This window comes from Elaeis guineensis, chromosome 3 (assembly GCF_000442705.2).
Source record: "Elaeis guineensis isolate ETL-2024a chromosome 3, EG11, whole genome shotgun sequence".
NCBI lineage: Eukaryota > Viridiplantae > Streptophyta > Magnoliopsida > Arecales > Arecaceae > Elaeis > Elaeis guineensis.
Genome location: NC_025995.2, coordinates 4,541,916 through 4,560,833, shown reverse-complemented (window position 1 = coordinate 4,560,833; position 18,918 = coordinate 4,541,916). Strand labels below are relative to the sequence as shown.

General features: G+C 49.7%; 1 protein-coding gene across 3 annotated transcripts in view; it reads right to left on the bottom strand.

Moving 5' to 3' along the window:
• Nucleotides 1-15,562, bottom strand: part of LOC105042340 (putative disease resistance protein RGA3) — a 39,693-nt gene extending 24,131 nt beyond the window's left edge. For 2 of the 3 annotated variants that reach the window (XR_012139578.1, XM_019849088.3), the window contains exon 1: nucleotides 10,855-15,561. Coding sequence is in view for 1 of the 3 variants with exons in the window: in XM_019849088.3 (XP_019704647.1) it covers nucleotides 10,895-14,854 (3,960 nt within the window). In the remaining 2 variants the exon portion in view is untranslated. Of the gene's footprint in view, nucleotides 1-10,854 lie in introns of all 3 variants that reach the window. The other variant, XR_012139577.1, reaches the window with a different exon arrangement.
• Nucleotides 15,563-18,918: the final 3,356 nt, after the last annotated feature.

Here is an 18,918-nt window from a genome sequence, read left to right as displayed (position 1 = left end):
GTTGCCTTCCCCGATTTATATAGTGGAGCATGGTATGGCGCCGCCATTAATGGCGCGGACAATTGAGGAATTGTCAACTCACTGTAGACTGTCAGAGTCGCCGTAAAAGTGTCATATCGCCGTGGGGCTGTCAAATCACTAGGGTTGACAATGCCCTAGGCGGGATAATGCCCCTAGGTGGCAGTGCCGCATGTTGCTGTCAGGACTGACAAGCTCTGGCGGCTGTATGGCGATCGGAGGAGTCGACCGATCCTAGGTCGGTAGCCAGCTGTGTGGCGTCGGATGGAGATTCGGGCCCCTTTGTTGGTCAGCGAGTCTTACGTGAGTCGGCCATCAGACTCCCTGGTTCAGTCGGTCGGGAAAACAGGAAAAGTATGCCCGACCGACACATCCTCAGTCGGTTATGGGCCGTTAATTGGCCGGTGATGGGGCCCGTCGATCGATCGGTCGGTCGCTCCGGCCGTCGGTCGATCGGTCGGTCCCTCCGGCCGTCGATCGATCGGTCGGTCGGTCGGTCGGTCGGTCGCTCCGGCTGTCAGTCGGTCGGTCGGTCCCTCCGACCGTCGGTCGGTCGGTCGGTCGGTTCCTCCGGCCGTCGGTCGATCGGTCGGTCGGTCGGTCGGTCGGTCGGTGGGCCGGTGGGTATTCCCCAACAGTTGCCCCCCTCCACTCCTAAGTCGGACGGTGAGCTGGCCTATGCTATTGCTCGGACAGCGACGCTGGACGACTAGGAGAGGAATCACTGTGTGCCCAATTCCGACCGTACCGTGAGTGGATACGATGTTAGGCGCTTCACGAATGCCGAGCGATTCGCTGACATCGGATGCAACGTCGGTATCAAACGTCCCGTCTTGTCGTCGTCAGACGTCCCGTCTTGTCGTCGTCAGACGTCTCGTCTTGTCGTCGTCAGACGTCCCGTCGGCGTCAGGAGGTCGGGTGCCGGACGATTTGGTGTCAGGCGATCGGATATCCGGCGCCTTCTAGGAAACGCAGACCGTCGCCCAGCGTCGATTCTGGGAGCGCGGTGTGCTGTCAGGCGTCCCATCGGGAACGCGAATCGCCGCGGGCACTTTAATTCGGAACCGCGGCCCCTTTCGCCACGTGTCGGAGGTGGTTGGGCCGGCGCCCCTCGCATTAAATGGAGGCGGTGCGGCTGTCCCGGGATGGGTGCGCCGAATCATCGGGCCGAAGGGAGGGCCCGGAGGCTGCCACGTGTCGCACATCCGGGAAACGTTGGTCGGCGCGGGGGCATCTTGGCCGTCGGACGGCCCTATATATATAGGACCATCTGCACTCAGAGCCCCATCTTGACGTTTTTGCTGTAGAGACTCTGTCCGGGCGATTTCTCCGTCGTCGCCGGCAGTCATCTCTCCTCCCGCTCCCCAAAGGGTTCATTTCCGGTTCGTGGTCTTCCCTTTTTTCTTCCTCTCCTTCTTCTTCCTCTCCTTCTTCTTCTTTGCTCCTTGTTCGGTCCTGGTGTGATGGCCGAAAATCTGTCACAGGGGGCTCGGTCGGGAAATCCGACCGATGACTCTCGGTCGACTCCGGAAGATGAGGTCTCCTCGCTTTCGGGGCCGAACGTTGATCGGCTTCGGGAGCAGTATCGCATCCCGGAGCAGTTTCAACTTTCCGCCCCAGGGGCCGACGGTCGGGTTAACAATCCTCCGTCGGGCCAGCTGGCGCTGTACGTCGAAGATCTTCGCGCGGGTCTTCGGCTCCCGATTCCGGAGTTCGTCCGAAATTTGCTGGATTATTACGGACTTTGTTCGGCGCAATTGGCGCCGAACTCTGTCCGACTGATAATCAGCTTCGCGCTGTTGTGTCAGCTTCTGCCGACCAACCCTCGTATCTCGCTCTTCCGGGCATTTTTTGTGCTCCGACCCCACCCTAAAGCTCGAGGGTGGTGGCTCTTCAACCCCCGGAAGGGTCTCTCCTTCATCACTGGTCTTCCATCGTCCATCCACGGGTGGAAGAACCAGTTTTTCTTTGTCTCGTCTCCATCTCCTTGGGGCTTCCCCTCCTACTGGGGCGTGCCCCGAACCGAAGCAAACGACAACAGCCGGGTGGAGGCGGACGACCGGGAGGACTTCCACCGACTTAAAGACATGTCGGTTCCGAAGCAGAGGGAGCTTGTTACCGAACAAGCTCTCTATGACGCCGGCCTGAGCTTGGTCCCCCGACTAGGTATCGTCCGATCCTCCGGTCCTCTTTTCATTCGGCCCTTATTCCGGTTCTTAGATTAACACTTCTGTCGGTATCGCAGGGACGCCTCCAAGGATGCGGGCAACCGACGCCGAGATTCGGCAGTATGCAGCAAGGAAGAGGCCGGCATCGGGGGCAGGACCTTCGCGTCCACCGAAGAAGCCCACTCCCGCAGCGCCGATCGTCGAAGCGTCGGCGACCGACCAGTTGGAGCCGGTGATAGCGCTCGTGGCTCCGACAGCGCATCCGGAGGAGAGGCCGGTGGAAGATGCGGCCGAAGGGACATCGGCGGCCTCACCGGCAGCGATGGAGCCGGATGACGTTCGGGAAACCGAACACCATCCGACGGCGTCTGCGGCCGCTATGGGGGGTGCCGGTTCAAACTCGAGCATCCCCTCCCTGCCGGTTCCGTCGGTCGGGGCGGCCGATCGGGGGAAGGCCCCGATGGATCCCACAGACGACACGAGGTCGGGGAGTCGCACCGTGCCGCCCAGCGCACGGTTCCCCGAAGGTGCGTCGGCGTTGGCCGACCACAACCTGGCCAGGAGGCTGTGCCAGGGAATCCTCCTCCCAGCCGACGTGGAGGCGCTAAAGTCTCGGCAAGTGACCGAGATGTTGTCTTCATTCTATCCGACCATGGTCGAGGTAAGTCCTATTCTGCCTCCTTTTTCCTTAGTATTTTCGTTGCTTTGTTTTCCTGACGAAACGCTTGCGTCGGCAGCTGATCTACACCATGTCGGAGCTTGAAGCCGGATACCGGAGGTTCGGGAACGTCCGGGCGGCTTGGAAAGAAAGGTCGGCGGCGGCCGAAGCCGACCGGGCAATTCTGGTTGACCACTTGAAGCAGTCGGCCGATCGGGAGGCCAAGTTGGTGGACGAAGTCTCCCACCTCAGGTCCGAGCTAAGGTCGGTCAGAAAAGAAGCCAAACGCAAGGGCCGGACCGTGCATCGTCTGCGGCGCGAGCGGGATGGCGTTGCCGCCGAACTCGAAGGCGAGCGCGAGCAGCTTCGGGTCAGCCTGGAGAAGCTCGCCAAAGCTGAGAAGGATCTGTCAATCGCCCAGGCCGACGCCGACATAGCGAAGGCAGAAGCAGAGTCGGCAAAGGACTCGCTCGGCCGGGCGGAAGAGGAAGCAAGGTCGGCGAAGGAGTCGGCAAGCAAGGCGGTGGACGACTTTCGTGCCACCGACCAATACCAGGAGGAAATGCTGGAGTCTAGCTTCGCGTCGTACCGGGTGGGGTATGAGGATGGTCGGGATGCTGTCCAGGCCCTGTACCCGGAGTTGGACCTCAGCAGTATCATCCCACCGGGGGCCAAGGAGCAAGTTACCGAAAAGATGGCCGACCCTCCATCGGGAGGCATCGCCGTGGCGGAGGAAGCCATCCCGGAGCAAGTGGCGCCGACCGCCAGCCCCCCGCCGACTGACGGTCCTGCTTCGGCCGTCGATCCAGCGCCGATCGTGGTCGATACACCGGTTATCCCCGATCTTTCGTCGGTCGAGGAGATCGACTCGGAAGGATGATCGCGGCCTTGCCGACTTTTGGTTTCTTTTTGTCTTTTCCTTTTTTAGAACACTCGTAATCGGGCTTCGGCCTGACTTTGTAAACTTCTTTTGACTTTGAATGAAATCAGTTTTTAAACTTAACTTTTCCTTCTGTCTGTTTTCTTTTCTTTCATGAGCTGTGGAATGCATCCGAACACGTGAGTTGCCAATTTATATAAGTCGGTTAGGACGTTCGGCAACCCACGCCGCCACGAAGGTAGGCCAAGTCCCGACTTAACATCGGCCCTTGATGGTCGAAGTATTATGTCGGGAGTCCTTCCTCCGGCCGTAAGTCGGGCGCATTCGTTGAGTCGGAAGCCGACCAACCGTGGTAAAGGTTCGGTAGTCGGGTCCTTCCGACGCATTCAGTCGAATGTCGTCCGACGCATTCAGTCGAGGGAGCACCGATAAGTCGGACCCCGATACCCTTGTGTCGGGTATCTGTACTGCACCTCATGATATACGGTGGTAAGCCGAATATCTTCCGCCGGCCGTAGCCCGGTCGGTGAATCATGAATGCGACTGAGGTCGTATTGTCGATAACGGTGGCAAGCCGAATATCCTTCGACCGGCTGTAGCTCGATCGGGAGTCCGACGTCGGTCGCGCAAGCATTTCGCCTTTCTTTGGTCGGGGCTCGACCGGCATGTCAGTCGATGGTCTGGCTCGAAAGTTCGACCGTAGAAGGAGTGTCAACTCCCGTCAATATAGATGCATCGGTCTTCGTAAGAGTCTGATGCATCACCGACGATAGGGTCGTCGGTTTCAGCGGATACCAAGTCCAGTCGGCATGTCGGGGCTTGACCTTGGTGAGCGCCGATCGTTAGTCGAAGAGTTAAAACTCTGAGATTTTAAACCGGATTTGTATTCCGACTGACAAGTACAAAGTTCATTGGTAATACAACTTCAGGTTGTCGGCTTCCACGTTCGGGGAATGGGTTTCCCTTCAAGGGTCTCCAGTCGGTAGGCTCTCGGACCATAGGTTTCTGCTACCGTGTAGGGCCCTTCCCAGTTTGGAGCCAACTTCCCTTGGTCCAGGGGCTTCGAGACCTCTGCCTTCTCAGGACAAGTCACCAGGCCTGAAGAGCTTTGGTCTGACTTGGCATTGTAATACCGAGCTACCTTCTGTCGGTACGAAGCCATGCGGATTTGAGCCTCGTTTCGTAGTTCGGGGAGGAGGTCTAGGTCGGCCCTCAGACAATCGAGTTTCCGGCTCTTGGTATCGCTCGACCCTTGTAGACGGCAGTCCAATCTCGAGCGGGATCATTGCCTCCGTTCCATAGGCCAAGCTGAAAGGCGACTCCCCGGTCGGAACGCGGGGGGTCGTTCGGTAAGCCCACAGAACGGAGCCTAGCTCGTCGACCCAGAGGCCTTTGGCTTCATTTAGTCGGGTTTTGAGTCCGTGGAGTAAGGTCTGGTTGGTCACCTCGACTTCACCGTTGGACTGTGGGTGCCCGACTGAAGTCAGTCGGTGCGTGATGTGGAACCTTGCGCAGAAGTTTCTGAAGTCTTGGTTATCGAATTGTCGCCCATTGTCGGTGATAATGGTATGCGGCAATCCGAACCTGAAGATGATGGATTTTTGGATAAAGTCTTCCATCTTTCGCTCGGTAATCTGCGCCAGGGGCTCGGCCTCCACCCACTTGATGAAGTAGTCGATGGCGACAACTATGAACTTTCTCTGACCTGACGCCGAAGGGAAAGGATCGAGAATGTCGACCCCCCACTGGGCGAAGGGCCATGGAGCGATGATGGGAGCGATTTGGCTGGCCGGTTGGTGCTGCACGTTGGCGTACTTCTGACAAGGTTCGCACTTTCGGACCAACTCGGCCGCGTCCTTCCTTATGGTAGGCCAGTAGTAACTCTGTCGCAGGACTTTATAGGCTAGAGACTTGCCCCCCAAGTGATTCCCGCAGATCCCCGTGCACTTCTCGGAGAGCGTAGTCTGCGTTGGTCGGTCCCAAGCACCTGAGCAAGGGAAGGGAGAACGACCTTTATAAAGTCGGCCGTCCATGATCACATATTGGGAGGCCGACCATCGGAGCCGCTTGGCCTCCGTGGGATCCTCGGGGCTGATCCCGTCGGTCAAATACCGAACGATCGGATCCATCCAGCTTGGTTCGACCGTCAGTTGTAGCACCTCGTCGACCCGATCGACACTCGGCTGCTCGAGGTTCTCCACGAACGTCCGACCCAAAGAGTCGAAAGCCAAGTTGCCAGTCTGGAGAGTGCGTCGGCACGGGCATTCTCCGACCTAGAGATGTGAGAAATTTTAAAATACCTGAGGCGCGCTACGAGGTCCTTAACTTTCTGAAGATATTTGACCATGGTCGGATCTCGTGGCTCGAATTCGCCCTTGACCTGCCCCACGATCAGCTGAGAATCGAAGAATGCCCAGAGGCTGTCGACGCCCAGTTCCCTCGCCATCCTCAAGCCGGCGAGGAGCACTTCGTACTCGGCTTGGTTATTGGAGGCCTTGAAGTCGAATCGGAGGGCGTACTCGGTGACTACCCCATCCGAATTTGTGAGCAGGAACCCTGCCCCGCTTCTCTGAGCGTTTGAAGCTCCGTTGATGTGCAGTACCCAGGTGGAGACCGGATCTGGCTCGGAGACCGCGTCTCGTCCCGGGTCCGCAGCTCCCGACCCTTGGTCGGTTGTCGGGCACTCGGCGATGAAGTCGGCCAAGACCTGAGCCTTCAAGGCAGGCCGCGGTCGGTACTGAATGTCGAACTCGCTGAGCTTCATCACCCACTTTGCCAGTCGTCCCGATGTATCTGGTCGGCGCAATATCGCCCTCAGGGGCTGGTTGGTGAAAACTATAATGGCATGCACCTGGAAGTATGGACGGAGTCGTTGTGCGGAGACGGTCAGGGTGAAAATCATCTTTTCCGTCTCCGAATATCGGGCTTCGACACCGTGGAGTACCTTGCTGGTATAGTAGATAGGCTGATGGGTCCGGCTCTCATTTTCTCGGACGAGCACCGAACTGACCGCCTCAGAAGATGTGGCCAAATAGAGATACAAGGTCTCCTCGACCTGCGGCTTCACGAGCAGCGGCGGGGAAGCCAAGTACTTCTTCAGATCTTCGAAGGCCCGTTGGCACTCATCCGATCAAGAAAAACCATTTGCCTGTCGCAAAGTTTTGAAAAACGGGAGGCACCTCTCAGCTGATCGAGAAATGAACCGGCTGAGGGCGACGATTTTTTCGTTCAGCTGTTGGACCTCCTTCTTGGTGTTCGGATGACGCATGTCGAGGATTGCCTTTATTTTCTCAGGGTTGGCCTCGATCCCTCTCTGAGAAATGAGGAATCCGAGGAACTTCCCCGAGGTTACCCCAAAAGCGCACTTGGTCAGATTGAGCTTCATTCGATGTCGTCGTAGAGTGCGGAAGGTCTCCTCGAGATCCCGAACATGATCCGGGATCTGCGCACTTTTCACCAGCATGTCGTCCACGTATACCTCCATGTTGCACCCGATCTGGTCTTTAAAGACCTTATTGACAAGTCGCTGGTAGGTGGCGCCGGCGTTCTTCAGTCCAAAGGGCATCACCCGATAATAGTAGAGGCCCTTGGGGGTCACGAAGGCAGTGTGCTCCTCGTCTTCAGGCGCCATCCGGATCTGGTTGTATCCGGCGAAGGCATCCATGAAGCTGAGCAGTCGAAATTCGGACGTCGCGTCCACCAGCTGGTCGATCTTCGGAAGTGGAAAGCTATCCTTCGGACAGGCTCGATTCAGGTCGGTATAGTCGATGCAAATTCTCCACTTCCCGTTGGCTTTTTTGACCATGACAACATTGACGAGCCAATCGGGATACGTGGATTCTCTGATGAAGCCCGCTTCGAGCAGCTTGTCCACTTCTTCGTCAATGGCCCTCTGTCTCTCTGGAGCGAAGGACCTTTTCTTCTGCCTCACCGGCCTCATCGTCGGGTCGATGTTGAGTCGGTGGGTTATCGTCTCTGGGGGGATGCCCGACATATCCGCTGCCGACCAAGCAAATATGTCGGCATTGGCCATCAGCAGCTCCGTTAATCGTCGTCGTTCGGGGTCGGGCAGTTGAGACCCGACCCATACCTTCCGGTCAGGATTTTTCGCTATCGGGATCGACACGAGCTGTTCGGCCGACGAACCCTGTTCTTCCTCCTCCCGTTGGTCCAGCTTGTCAATCGTCAGGGAGCCCCTCAACTCGTCGCTTTGAGCGGAGATCTAGAAGCATCGGCGAGCGAGCTGTTGGTCTCCGCGCATCTCCCCGACCCCGTTCCTGGTCGGGAACCGAACGAGGAGATGGTAGGTCGAGACAACCGCCTTGAGGGCGTTTAGTCCGGGTCGTCCAAGTATGGCGTTGTAGGCCGAAGGCACTTGGACGACCGTAAAAGTTAAGTGGACCGTGCTTTGTCGTGGTTCGGTGCCGGCCGTCACAGGCAGGGTAATTTCTCCTTCCGTCGTGACAGCGTCACCGGCAAAGCAGATCAGGGGCGTAGAGACCCTCTTAAGTCGGTCGGTTGATAGTTGCATCCGAGAGAAGGTTGAGTAAAATAAAATATTTGTCGAACTTTCATTATCTACAAAAATTCTTTTTACATCATAGTTTGCTATTGTTGCCGAAACAACAACAGCGTCGTCGTGGGGAGTTTGGATGCCCCGAACGTCTTCCTCCGTAAAGGTGATTACGTTGTCCGGGCATAGTTTTTTCGTCGACTCCCCTCCCGCAGATGTCCTCGGGCCCAGTCGCTTGGAGATCATGTTGATGACCCCAACCGTCGGCTAATTAGTCGTCGGTTCTTCAGTCGGCTGGGGTCGTCGGTCAGCAACCGGTTGGGTCGGCGGGTTCTTTCGAAATTTATCGAGATACCCACGGTGGATGAGAGTTTCGATCTCATCCTTAAGCTGGATGCATTGCTCGGTATTGTGGCCATGGCTTCGATGGAATCGGCAGTACTTCCGTCGGTCGAGGCCTTTTGCCTTCAGAGGCGGAGGCCGTCGCAGGTATTCTTTCCCCTCGATCTCCATCAGAATCTACGCACGGGGAGCGGAGAGAGGGGTGTAGGAGTCATGCCTGGGGCGTGACGGCCTCGGGGCCTGCCGTCGGGGCGACTTTTGGCTCCGTCACGGTGGCGAGACCCGACCATCGGTCGGGGGCCCTCTGGGTTCGGTGGGGTCCCGACCCTTTCTTCGTTTTTCCTTCGGACCCTTGAACTCGGTCGAGCGTCGATCGGAGGCCCCTTCGTCCGCGCGCATATACTTGTATGCGCGCTCCAGCAACTCGGCATATGTACGGGGGAGGGTCTTGTCCAGGGAGTAGGTGAATCGGGACGCCCTCAGCTCCCGTTTCATGGCTGAGATAGCCATGTCCTCGTTGAGGTCCCGGACCTCAAGCGTGGCCGTATTGAATCGCGCCACGAAGTGTCGGAGCGTCTCGCTTTCTCCCTGTTTGAGGGAGAAAAGGCTGTCCGACGTTCGCGGTGGCTTCCGGCTGGTGCTGAAGTGAGCCACGAAAGAGTGCTCGAGCTGTCCGAAGGAGTGGATACTCCCCGATCGAAGACCGGAGTACCAGGCCCTGGCAACCTTGCGGAGTGTGGCGGGGAAGCCGATGCAAAAGAGGACGTCGGTTGCCCCCTGAATCGTCATGAGGGCTTTGTAGCTCTCGAGGTGGTCGATTGGATCGGTGGAGCCATCGTACGGCTCCACGTGCGGCATCTTGAACCGACTGGGGATCGGTTCGTCGAGAACGAGTCGGGAGAGAGGTTGGGCGGTCTGGAAGTCGACATCGTTCGAGGACTTCTGGCCGTCCACCTGCAACTGCGCGAGCCGACGGTCGATTTTCTCGAACCTGCGTTCGTAGTCGTCCGCCCGTCGGTGCTGGGAGACCCCGGGAGTGGAGTCTCCGAAAGATTCCGAGAGGGAGGCGGACGGTGTTCGCTTCTCCTTCCTCGCCCGTTCCAGCAGGGAAGGAGAGAGCTGCTGGGACTGTCGGGCACCGCGCCGTGGCCGTCCCTCCTCCTCTCCGTGGGAGCGCTGTTGCGGGCGCTCGCGCGGAGGCGACGGGGATCGGCGCGGGCGTCGGCGGCTGCTCCTGGAGGGCATCGGACGGGCCGCCGGTTGTTGCTGGAGGCTCTTGACCGCGTCCGTCAGTACGGTCATCTGCCGTACAATGGCCGCGATCTGCGCCTCCGTGGTCACCGCGGGGTGTGGAGAGCTGGGCTCCGCCGCTGAGGGTGGCGGGGAGGCCTCTTCCCGGCGGGAAGAGCATCTCGCCGACCCGATGACCCTCGATCATTGGGCTCTCGTCTTTGTCATCAGTATCTTCTGCTTGGGAAGGCTTGGTGCCGTGATGTCCCCTACCTGGCGCGCCAATCTGTTGGCGCCAATCCCCTCGTCGTCTGATCGCCGGGAAACGAGCGCCTGCAAAAAAGGAATTCCACACTGACCGGAGGCGGCTCCGGTGGAGACCCTCTGACGGTCAAGTCAGAGAGGTGACTGGGCAACAGTGAAATGAAGACAAAGAGCTCAATCGAGAGAGAGAGAGAGGGGGGGGAGAGCAAGCCTGTGGTTTTGAAGTCGAAGTCCTCGTGCACTGTTGCCTTCCCCGATATTTATAGTGGAGCGTGGTATGGCGCCGTTATTAATGGCGCGGACAAGTGAGGAATTGTCAACTCACTGTAGTCTGTCAGAGTCGCCGTGAAAGTGTCCCATCACCGTGGGGCTGTCATATCATTAGGGTTGACAATGCCCTAGGTGGGATAATGCCTTTAGGTGGCAGAGCCGCATGTCGCTGTCAGGATTGACAAGCTCTGGCGGCTGTACGGCGGTCGGAGGAGTCGACCGACCCTAGGTCGGTGGCCATCTGTGCGGCGTCGGGCGGAGATTCGGGCCTCCTTTTGACGGTCAGCCAGGCATATTGCGAGAGTCGGCCAGCAGATTTCCTGGTTCAGTCGGCCCGGAGAGTGGAAACCCGACCGACATATCCACGGACGGAAGAGGGCTGTTAATCGGTCGGACGGTCGGTCGGTCCCTCCGTCAGTCGGTCGGTCCCTCCGTCAATCGGTCGGTCGGTATTCCCCAACAGATTTAAAAAAAAATAGAGAAAGGAGAGCAAAAGGGGAAGGTGACACACCAATAAAGATAGTTCACCAGGGAATGGGATTGTTGGCACCTCAGCTATGACCCATGCAACGTGCAAATCCAAGTTGACCAAGAAATTTCGCAGCGAAGGTACATTTTTCATTCATTTCTTCTCCATCTTCTTCCTCTTGTTTGATGATGATTTCTTGGATGTGAGCAATCTTGTGCCAATCCTCCCCCGTCTCCCTCTTGCATCGCCTCACTAGCTGGGGACAATCTTGAATCTCCAAGGATTGGAGTGCGGTGAGGTAGCGTATGCCATCTGGTAACATTGTTAGCTGGGGTAATTTGGAGATAACCAACGTTTGGAGTGCCGTGAGGTATCGTAGGCCATCTGGTAACATTGTTACCCGGGGTAAGTCGGAGATAACCAGTGTTTGGAATGCGGTGAGGTGTTGTAGGCTCTTTGGCAGCATTGTCAACTGGGGCAAATTGGAGATATTCATATATTGGAGTGCGGTGAGGTATTGCAAGTTATTTGGCAATGTTGCTAGGTTGCAACAATCCACAATTCGAAGACCTTGGAGTGACGTGAGGCCTCGTACCCACTCTGGCAAAGAAGTCAACCTGCCGGCTTCTTGTATATTTAAATATTGGAGGGTAGTGAAGAAGGGGGTGGGCTGCTGTTGCTTCCTTCCTCCTCCCTCTAGACTCCTTAGATTTCTGTTTCCCCATAAATCAAGGGTTTGGAGTGAGGGCAGGTACATAATATCCTCGGGCAAATAAGTCAGCTTATCACATTCTTCAATTCGTAGATATTCAAGGGCGGTGAGGTATTGTAGACCATTCCACCACCCAGATGATGATGATATTCTACAGCTATAAATATACAGATATCTGAGTTTGGGCAGCCCTGCAAGGCTCCCTGCTGATAACACCATCTCATTGCTGCTTGTTATTCTAAGAGTCTCCACAGAGCATGGGATATGGAGTGAGGGCTGGTACATAATATTCTCGGGCAAACAAGTCAGCTCATCACATCCTCCAATTCGTAGCTCATCAAGGGCGGTGAGGTATTCCAGCTCATCCCACGACCCAGATGATGATGATATTCCACAGCTATCAATATATAGATATTTGAGTTTGGACAACCCTGCAAGGCTCCGTGCTGATAACAGCATCTCATTGCTGCTGCTTATTTCAAGAGTCTCCACAGAACATGGGATACATGGCTGCATGGCTAATTTGGGGCATGATTTTATCCTCAACTTGGTAAGGCGAGGGCATGATTCTGTATGCCATTTTTCCAAATTGGGCATGTCTTCTAAAGTCAAATTCTCTAGTGACGGGAATGCGATGCCGCCACCATCCTCATAAAACTCTTCTCCGATTCTCCTCACGGCATGCACTTTATACAAATACAGATACTTTAATGAGGGCCATGGACCCAGTGGAAGATGTTCACACCTCTTGAGATCCCCAGTTGTAAGCCCAACTAGATTTGTGATAGAAGATGGCATCCAATTGGGTAATCTGGTGCCTATATAAGAATAGATTCCCAACTCCTTCAGATTATGGTGAGGTTGGAGCCTTTCAAATACACCCTCTGCCACTTCCACTTCTGTAGATGATGGTTCGTGTTCCTCATCCCCAACTTTGTTCCATTCAAGACTCAAGTAATTCAATCTTGTCTTTGCCCACAGCTTTGCTTGAATGGCTTCATTTGGATCTTTCACATGATGCAGATTTTTAATTTGCAACCTATCTCGAATAGAGTTCAGATGTTGCAGCTCCACGATGGTACGCCCATTCTCTTGAGCAACAATGAACATCGGCAATATCTCAAGGTTACTCAACCGACCCAAGCCACGAGGTGTGTAAGCCCAACTGTAGCATTCATTTATATTTAGGTGCCTGAGTTTGCCTAGATTACCGATATCTTCAGGCAATTCTTGTAGATTGTCGCAAAATTGGAGCTCCAATGTCTGCAATTTGCTGAGTTTGGTGATTGAGGTAGGTAACGTTGTAATCATAGTACACCATGATATATCCAAATATCTAAGGTTGCATAGGTTACTTATGCCTTCAAGCAGCTCGCGTAGTTCGCTGCATCCTTGGAGGTTCAATGTCTGCGAATTGTAAAGTGTGGTGATTGAGGGAGGTAATGTCACAGTCTGAGTATATGATAGGTCAAGGAACCGTAGATGCTTTAATATGCTTATTCTATCAGACAAATTCTGAATTCTACACCAACGCAAGTCCAATTCACGTAACTGGCTGAAAGTTTTTGTTACATTGAGGATAAATTCACCCATATCAACAATATGACCATATGGTGCCCCGAAACAAATAAGCGATCTCAATTTTTTTGCTTCATAAATTCTCTTTAAATCAATTGGTGGCCCATAAGTAGATGTTACTGATAGATAACGACATCCATGTGAAATGCTCTTTGTATCCCCCTTCGGGACTAAAGCTTCGTCCTTTGTGATTAAACATGCAAGATCATGGACTAAATCATGCATCTTACAAGTCACTGGATTTTTGTACTCATCCATTTCAACATCTTGAAAGAATGACCTCCACAACAAATCATTGAAGTATTGGCTGCCAATGTCCTCCGCATTTAGAGAAATATCTGACATATCGATGAGTCCTTCAGCCATCCATAATTGAATCAATCTTTTTATTTCAAATTCATGATCTTTTGGGAACATGGAACAATATGTAAAACATCGTTTCAAGTGAGAGGGTAAATGATCATAACTCAACTTTAGGACAGGGACAACATCTTCAGATAACTTTGATATCCAAATCTCATTGTTTTTGATCGCTAGCCACTCGACTTTCCCTCTTTTAGAGCTCATCAGACTTCCAAGAGCTTTTTCTGCTAAAGGCAAACCTCCACACTTTTTAATGATCTCCCGTCCGATTTCCATCAATTCTGGGTTATCTTCTTCCGTCTCAGACCTAAATGCCCGTTGCTTGAACAGACTCCAACAATCCTCATCCTGCAACCCTTGCAATTGATGTACTGAGACGGTTCCAATTGTGGATGCACCAGAAGCAATAGTTTCAACGCGTGTTGTTACTATGATCTTGCTTCCTGATTTGGCATGTATGAACAAAGGTTTTAGTCTTTCCCACTCCGATTCCTTATCATTCCATAAATCATCTAAAACCAAAAGAAATCTTTTTGTTCTCAATTTTTCATCCAAGAAAGTTGACATGGTTTGCAAGTTTGAGAAAATGCTCTGCTCCCCTTTAAGTTGTTCAATCATTGCCCGCAAGACCATTTTCACGTCAAAAGGTTCACCCACACACACCCACATTCGAAGCTCAAATTGCTCCTTAATCCTCTCATTGTTGTAGACAAATTGAGCAAGGGTTGTCTTTCCAATTCCACCAAGGCCAACTATTGTAAGGATGGAGATATTTTTGTCATTATCTCTGTCAACTAAGAACTCCATGACCTGTTTTTCATCTTCATCTCGTCCATAAATTTTTGGTTCGATCACCAATGAGGTGGTCTCACGGTCCACAGGCCTATCCGAGTCAGATTTATTTTTGATGGAATCTGAGTCGGATTTCACCATCGAATCAAGATCCTCGTTATCCTTTACGATCTCATCAATTCTATCTCTAATCTCTTTAATCTTGCGAGCCATCTTGCATCGAAATGCGATTGGATTGTTTGAGGAAATAAAGTCACGCACCTTTTCAGTCATGTGGTCGCGTCCCTCCATTCTTCGCCGCAGCACTTCAGTTTCGAACTCTTCCACCGCATCTTCCGCATCGAGAGCCACATCTCTGAGCTTCCTCAACGTACCTTGTAGAGGTTTGCTGATGGGTTTCCTCTCCATATCATCGAGCACGTCCTGAATCTTTGATAACTTGCTCTGCAGCTTCTCTATGTCGGTGGAAACACTCCTCGCAAGTCCCAACTCCTTCCATAGCCCGGAGGCCAACTTCTCCACCACCATTTTGACAACAGGACTGGCAGCTGTTACTGCAAATTCAGCCATGATTTTAGAGGATGATTGGAGAACCATATCGGAGAACTAACAAAAGCTTTGATCTTCTCTACTGACGTCTTGATTCAAACAAATGGAGACTTGTATGTGGTGGTTCAATTGTAATTGAGAAGTGGCGAGGACTTCTCAAAAAAGATGTGACAGGAGGGAGCCAAGAGAAGAATTATCGGAGAAAAGTAGTCGGGGACATGCTATTGGTGGAGGTCTGGTGCAATATTGAGGAGCCAGCTGGTTTGATGGTGATGGAGTAGACTAGGTCTTGGAATCGGACAACCATGCGCTCAATGGAATCGATAAAGATTGGCCAGAAACATTGCAAGTAGAACAATGTGTGGGCTATGGAGCATTTTTGCTACTTTTCAAGTTACACCGTAAACATCCCTACTTTTCAACCTACTTTATGTGAGAATTATTGAAAGCAGCTGTTCTGATGCCCAGAACTCATCATTCTTTGAAATCCCACAGCCAAAGCATTGCACCAAAAAAAGCATTTCACAATGGAGACCCATGCGACAAAAGAGGATTGGGGCAATTTGGAATGTTAATGCCGTACATAGCGCATCCCTATTGTAAGGAACCAATTCTAAGATTTTTTTGGCACCGACTTTAAGCCCTAAAACATTTTTTGCCTTAGTCTTACCATTTTACAAGATAGACCTCTAATTTCAATATTGCGTAGAAGGATTTCATTGGAGGAGCAACCGTAGATGAAAAAAAAAAGCTAATATGAGGATTTATATATATGCAAAGGATATTTTCAAGAGACATATATGAGGAAAAAAATAGCTATATATTACAAAATTTGCAATATGTATGTAAAATTTATTAGTAAAATATATTTAATACAACTAGAAATAGATCCCATCTAAATTAGTCCATTCTAAATAAAATTTCATGGAACTTAATTTTAAACATTTACTCTTACATGGGGTAGAATTTCTATTACTTTCTTTCACAATGATAAATATGCAATTAATGTTCAATTGGCATACCGCCTATTTGACAACATCAAAAAGCAGCCTAAAGTCTATTTGGTTGCCTATCTCAAGCTCAAGAATAAATTTTTAGACCTCTAGGGATAATGGCAAACTAGAAAAATTGAGAAAATGGGTTTTCTCAAATTTAACTAAAAAGAAATCTAGAAATTAGATTCTTTTCTTTGTTTCTTTTATATTAATTTAGGTAGTTTCTTTTATATTAATTTAGGTAGAACCAAGCTAATGTAATTAAATTGTTGGGTGAATGAAGAACTATGGACTGGTTTGATTTGCAGAAAAAGAGGGAGAAGTGTGGTCAATAGAAATATAGAAAAAGACTGCATGTTTGGTTGATATTTTCAAATAAGAGAGTGGAAAAGTAGCATATTTTGAATTTTTTTTCCAAATATAGCTCTATTTCAAAGGAGAGAGATGGGCAAAAATGATTGATCTTCTTTTGCGAGCCTAACTGTTCGATGGGTCTTGATGTTTTCAGATCAGTACAAGAAGTTTAACATTGCACAAGCAAATGAAGCAAATCTGACTCTAGGCGCTCATCCATATTTAGATTTTTTTTTTACTTTTGATCTTATCTTGATTTGTTGAAAGAGAGGAGGAGAAATCAGACCTTCCTCTATCCTCATGCGAGTCCTTGAAGCCCTCCTCTATTCAAGTAAACTTGTATTTCAGTATTTGTTTTAATTCTATGTATGTTGGATAATGCTAAATGTAGAACATCAGTTATTTGGTGTTTTAACCAAATTGTTTGTTCAGAATTATGACTCTTATATTCAAACAATAATCTGTGCAAATAATGACATGGATGCACATGACTTTTTTTAAAAATAAAATATTCTTGTGCTGATGATGCTATATATATGAACCCTTCTTCTTCAACTTTTTGTGTGTGTGTGTGTCATTGCTAAGAACAACTGCAAAAATACTTATATCTAGCAGCACTTGAAGGTTATCTCAAAATTTCCTAACAGATCGGAGAACTAACAAAAGCTTTGATCTTCTCCACTGAGGTCTTGATTCAAATAAATGGAGACTTGTATGTGGTGGTTCAATCGTAATTGAGAAGTGGCGAGGACTTCTCAAAAAAGATGTGACAGGAGGGAGCCAAGAGAAGAATTATTGGAGAAAAGTAGTCGGGGACATGCTATTGGTGGAGGTCTGGTGCAATATTGAGGAGCCAGCTAGTTTGATAGTGATGGAGTAGACTAGGTCTTGGAGCCGGACAACCATGCGCTCAATGGAATCGATAAAGATTGGCCAGAAACATTGCAAGTAGAACAATGTGTGGGCTATGGAGCATTTTTGCTACTTTTCAAGTTACACTTTAAACATCCCTACTTTTCAACCTACTTTATGTGAGAATTATTGGAAGCAGCTGTTCTGATGCCCAGAACTCATCATTCTTTGAAATCCCACAGCCAAAGCATTGCACCAAAAAAAGCATTTCACAATGGAGACCCATGCGACAAAAGAGGATTGGGGAAATTTGGAAAGTTAATGCCATACATAGCGCATCCCTATTGTAAGGAACCAATTCTTAGATTTTTTTGGCACCGCCTTTAAGCCCTAAAATATTTTTTGCCTTAGTCTCATCATTTTACAAGATAGACCTCTAATTTCAATATTGCGTAGAAGGATTTCATTGCAGGAGCAACCATAGACGAAAAAAAAGCTAATATGAGGATTTATATATATGCAAGGGATATTTTCAAGAGACATATATGAGGAAAAAATTAGCTATATATTACAAAATTTACAATATGTATGTAAAATTTATTAGTAAAATATATTTAATACAAATAGAAATAGATCCCATCTAAATTAGTCCATTCTAAATAAAATTTTATGGAACTTAATTTTAAACATTTACTCTTACATGGGGTAAAATTTCTACTACTTTCTTTCACAATGATAAATATGCAATTAATGTTCAATTGGCATACCGCCTATTTGACAACATCAAAAAGCAGCCTAAAGTCTATTTGGTTGCCTATCTCAAGCTCAAGAATAAATTTTTAGACCTCTAGGGATAATGGCAAACTAGAAAAATTGAGAAAATGGGTTTTCTCAAATTTAACTAAAAAGAAATCTAGAAATTAGATTCTTTTCTCTGTTCCTTTTATATTAATTTAGATAGTTCCTTTTATTAAAAATTTAGGTAGAACCAAGCTAATGTAATTAAATTGTTGGGTGAATGAAGAACTATGGACTGATTTAGTTTGCAGAAAAAGGGGGAGAAGTGTGGTCAATAGAAACATCGAAAAAGACTGCATGTTTGGTTGATATTTTCAAACAAGAGAGAGGAAAAGTAGCATATCTTGATTTTTTTTCCAAATATAGCTCTATTTCAAAGGAGAGAGATGGGCAAAAATGATTGATTTTCTTTTGCGAGCCTAATTGTTCGATGGGTCTTGATGCTTTGAGATCAGTACAAGAAGTTTAACATTGCACAAGCGAATGGAGCAAATCTGACTCTAGGCGCTCATCCATATTTAGATTTTTTTTGACTTTTGATCTTTTCTTGATTTGTTGAAAGAGAGGAGGAGAAATCAGACCTTCCTCTATCCTCATGCGAGTCCTTGAAGCCCTCCTTTATTCAGGTAAACTTGTATTTCAGTATTTGTTTTAATTCTATGTATGTTGGATAATGCTAAATGTAGAACATCAGTTATTTGGTGTTTTAACCAAATTATTTGTTCAGAATTATGACTCTTATATTCAAACAATAATCTGTGTAAGTAATTATTTGTTTAGAAATAAAATATTCTTGTGCTGATGATGCTATATATATGAACCCTTCTTCTTCAACTTTTTGTGTGTGTTAGTGTGTCATTGCTAAGAACAACTGCAAAGATGCTTATACCTAGCAGCACTTGAAGGTTATCTCAAAATTTTCTATCTTATTTATTTATTTTTTCCTTTCCTTGCATGTATGTGAGGCTGTTTCAAAATATGTTATTATTGTTGCAACTATTCTACAAACTAAACTAGAAAGTGTGCCAGACCTTAACATATACAGCGCAGAGTCTCTTAGAGCTGGATAAACAATCTTTGCTTTGCAAATCATAGTTTGCGGGTATGTTGATT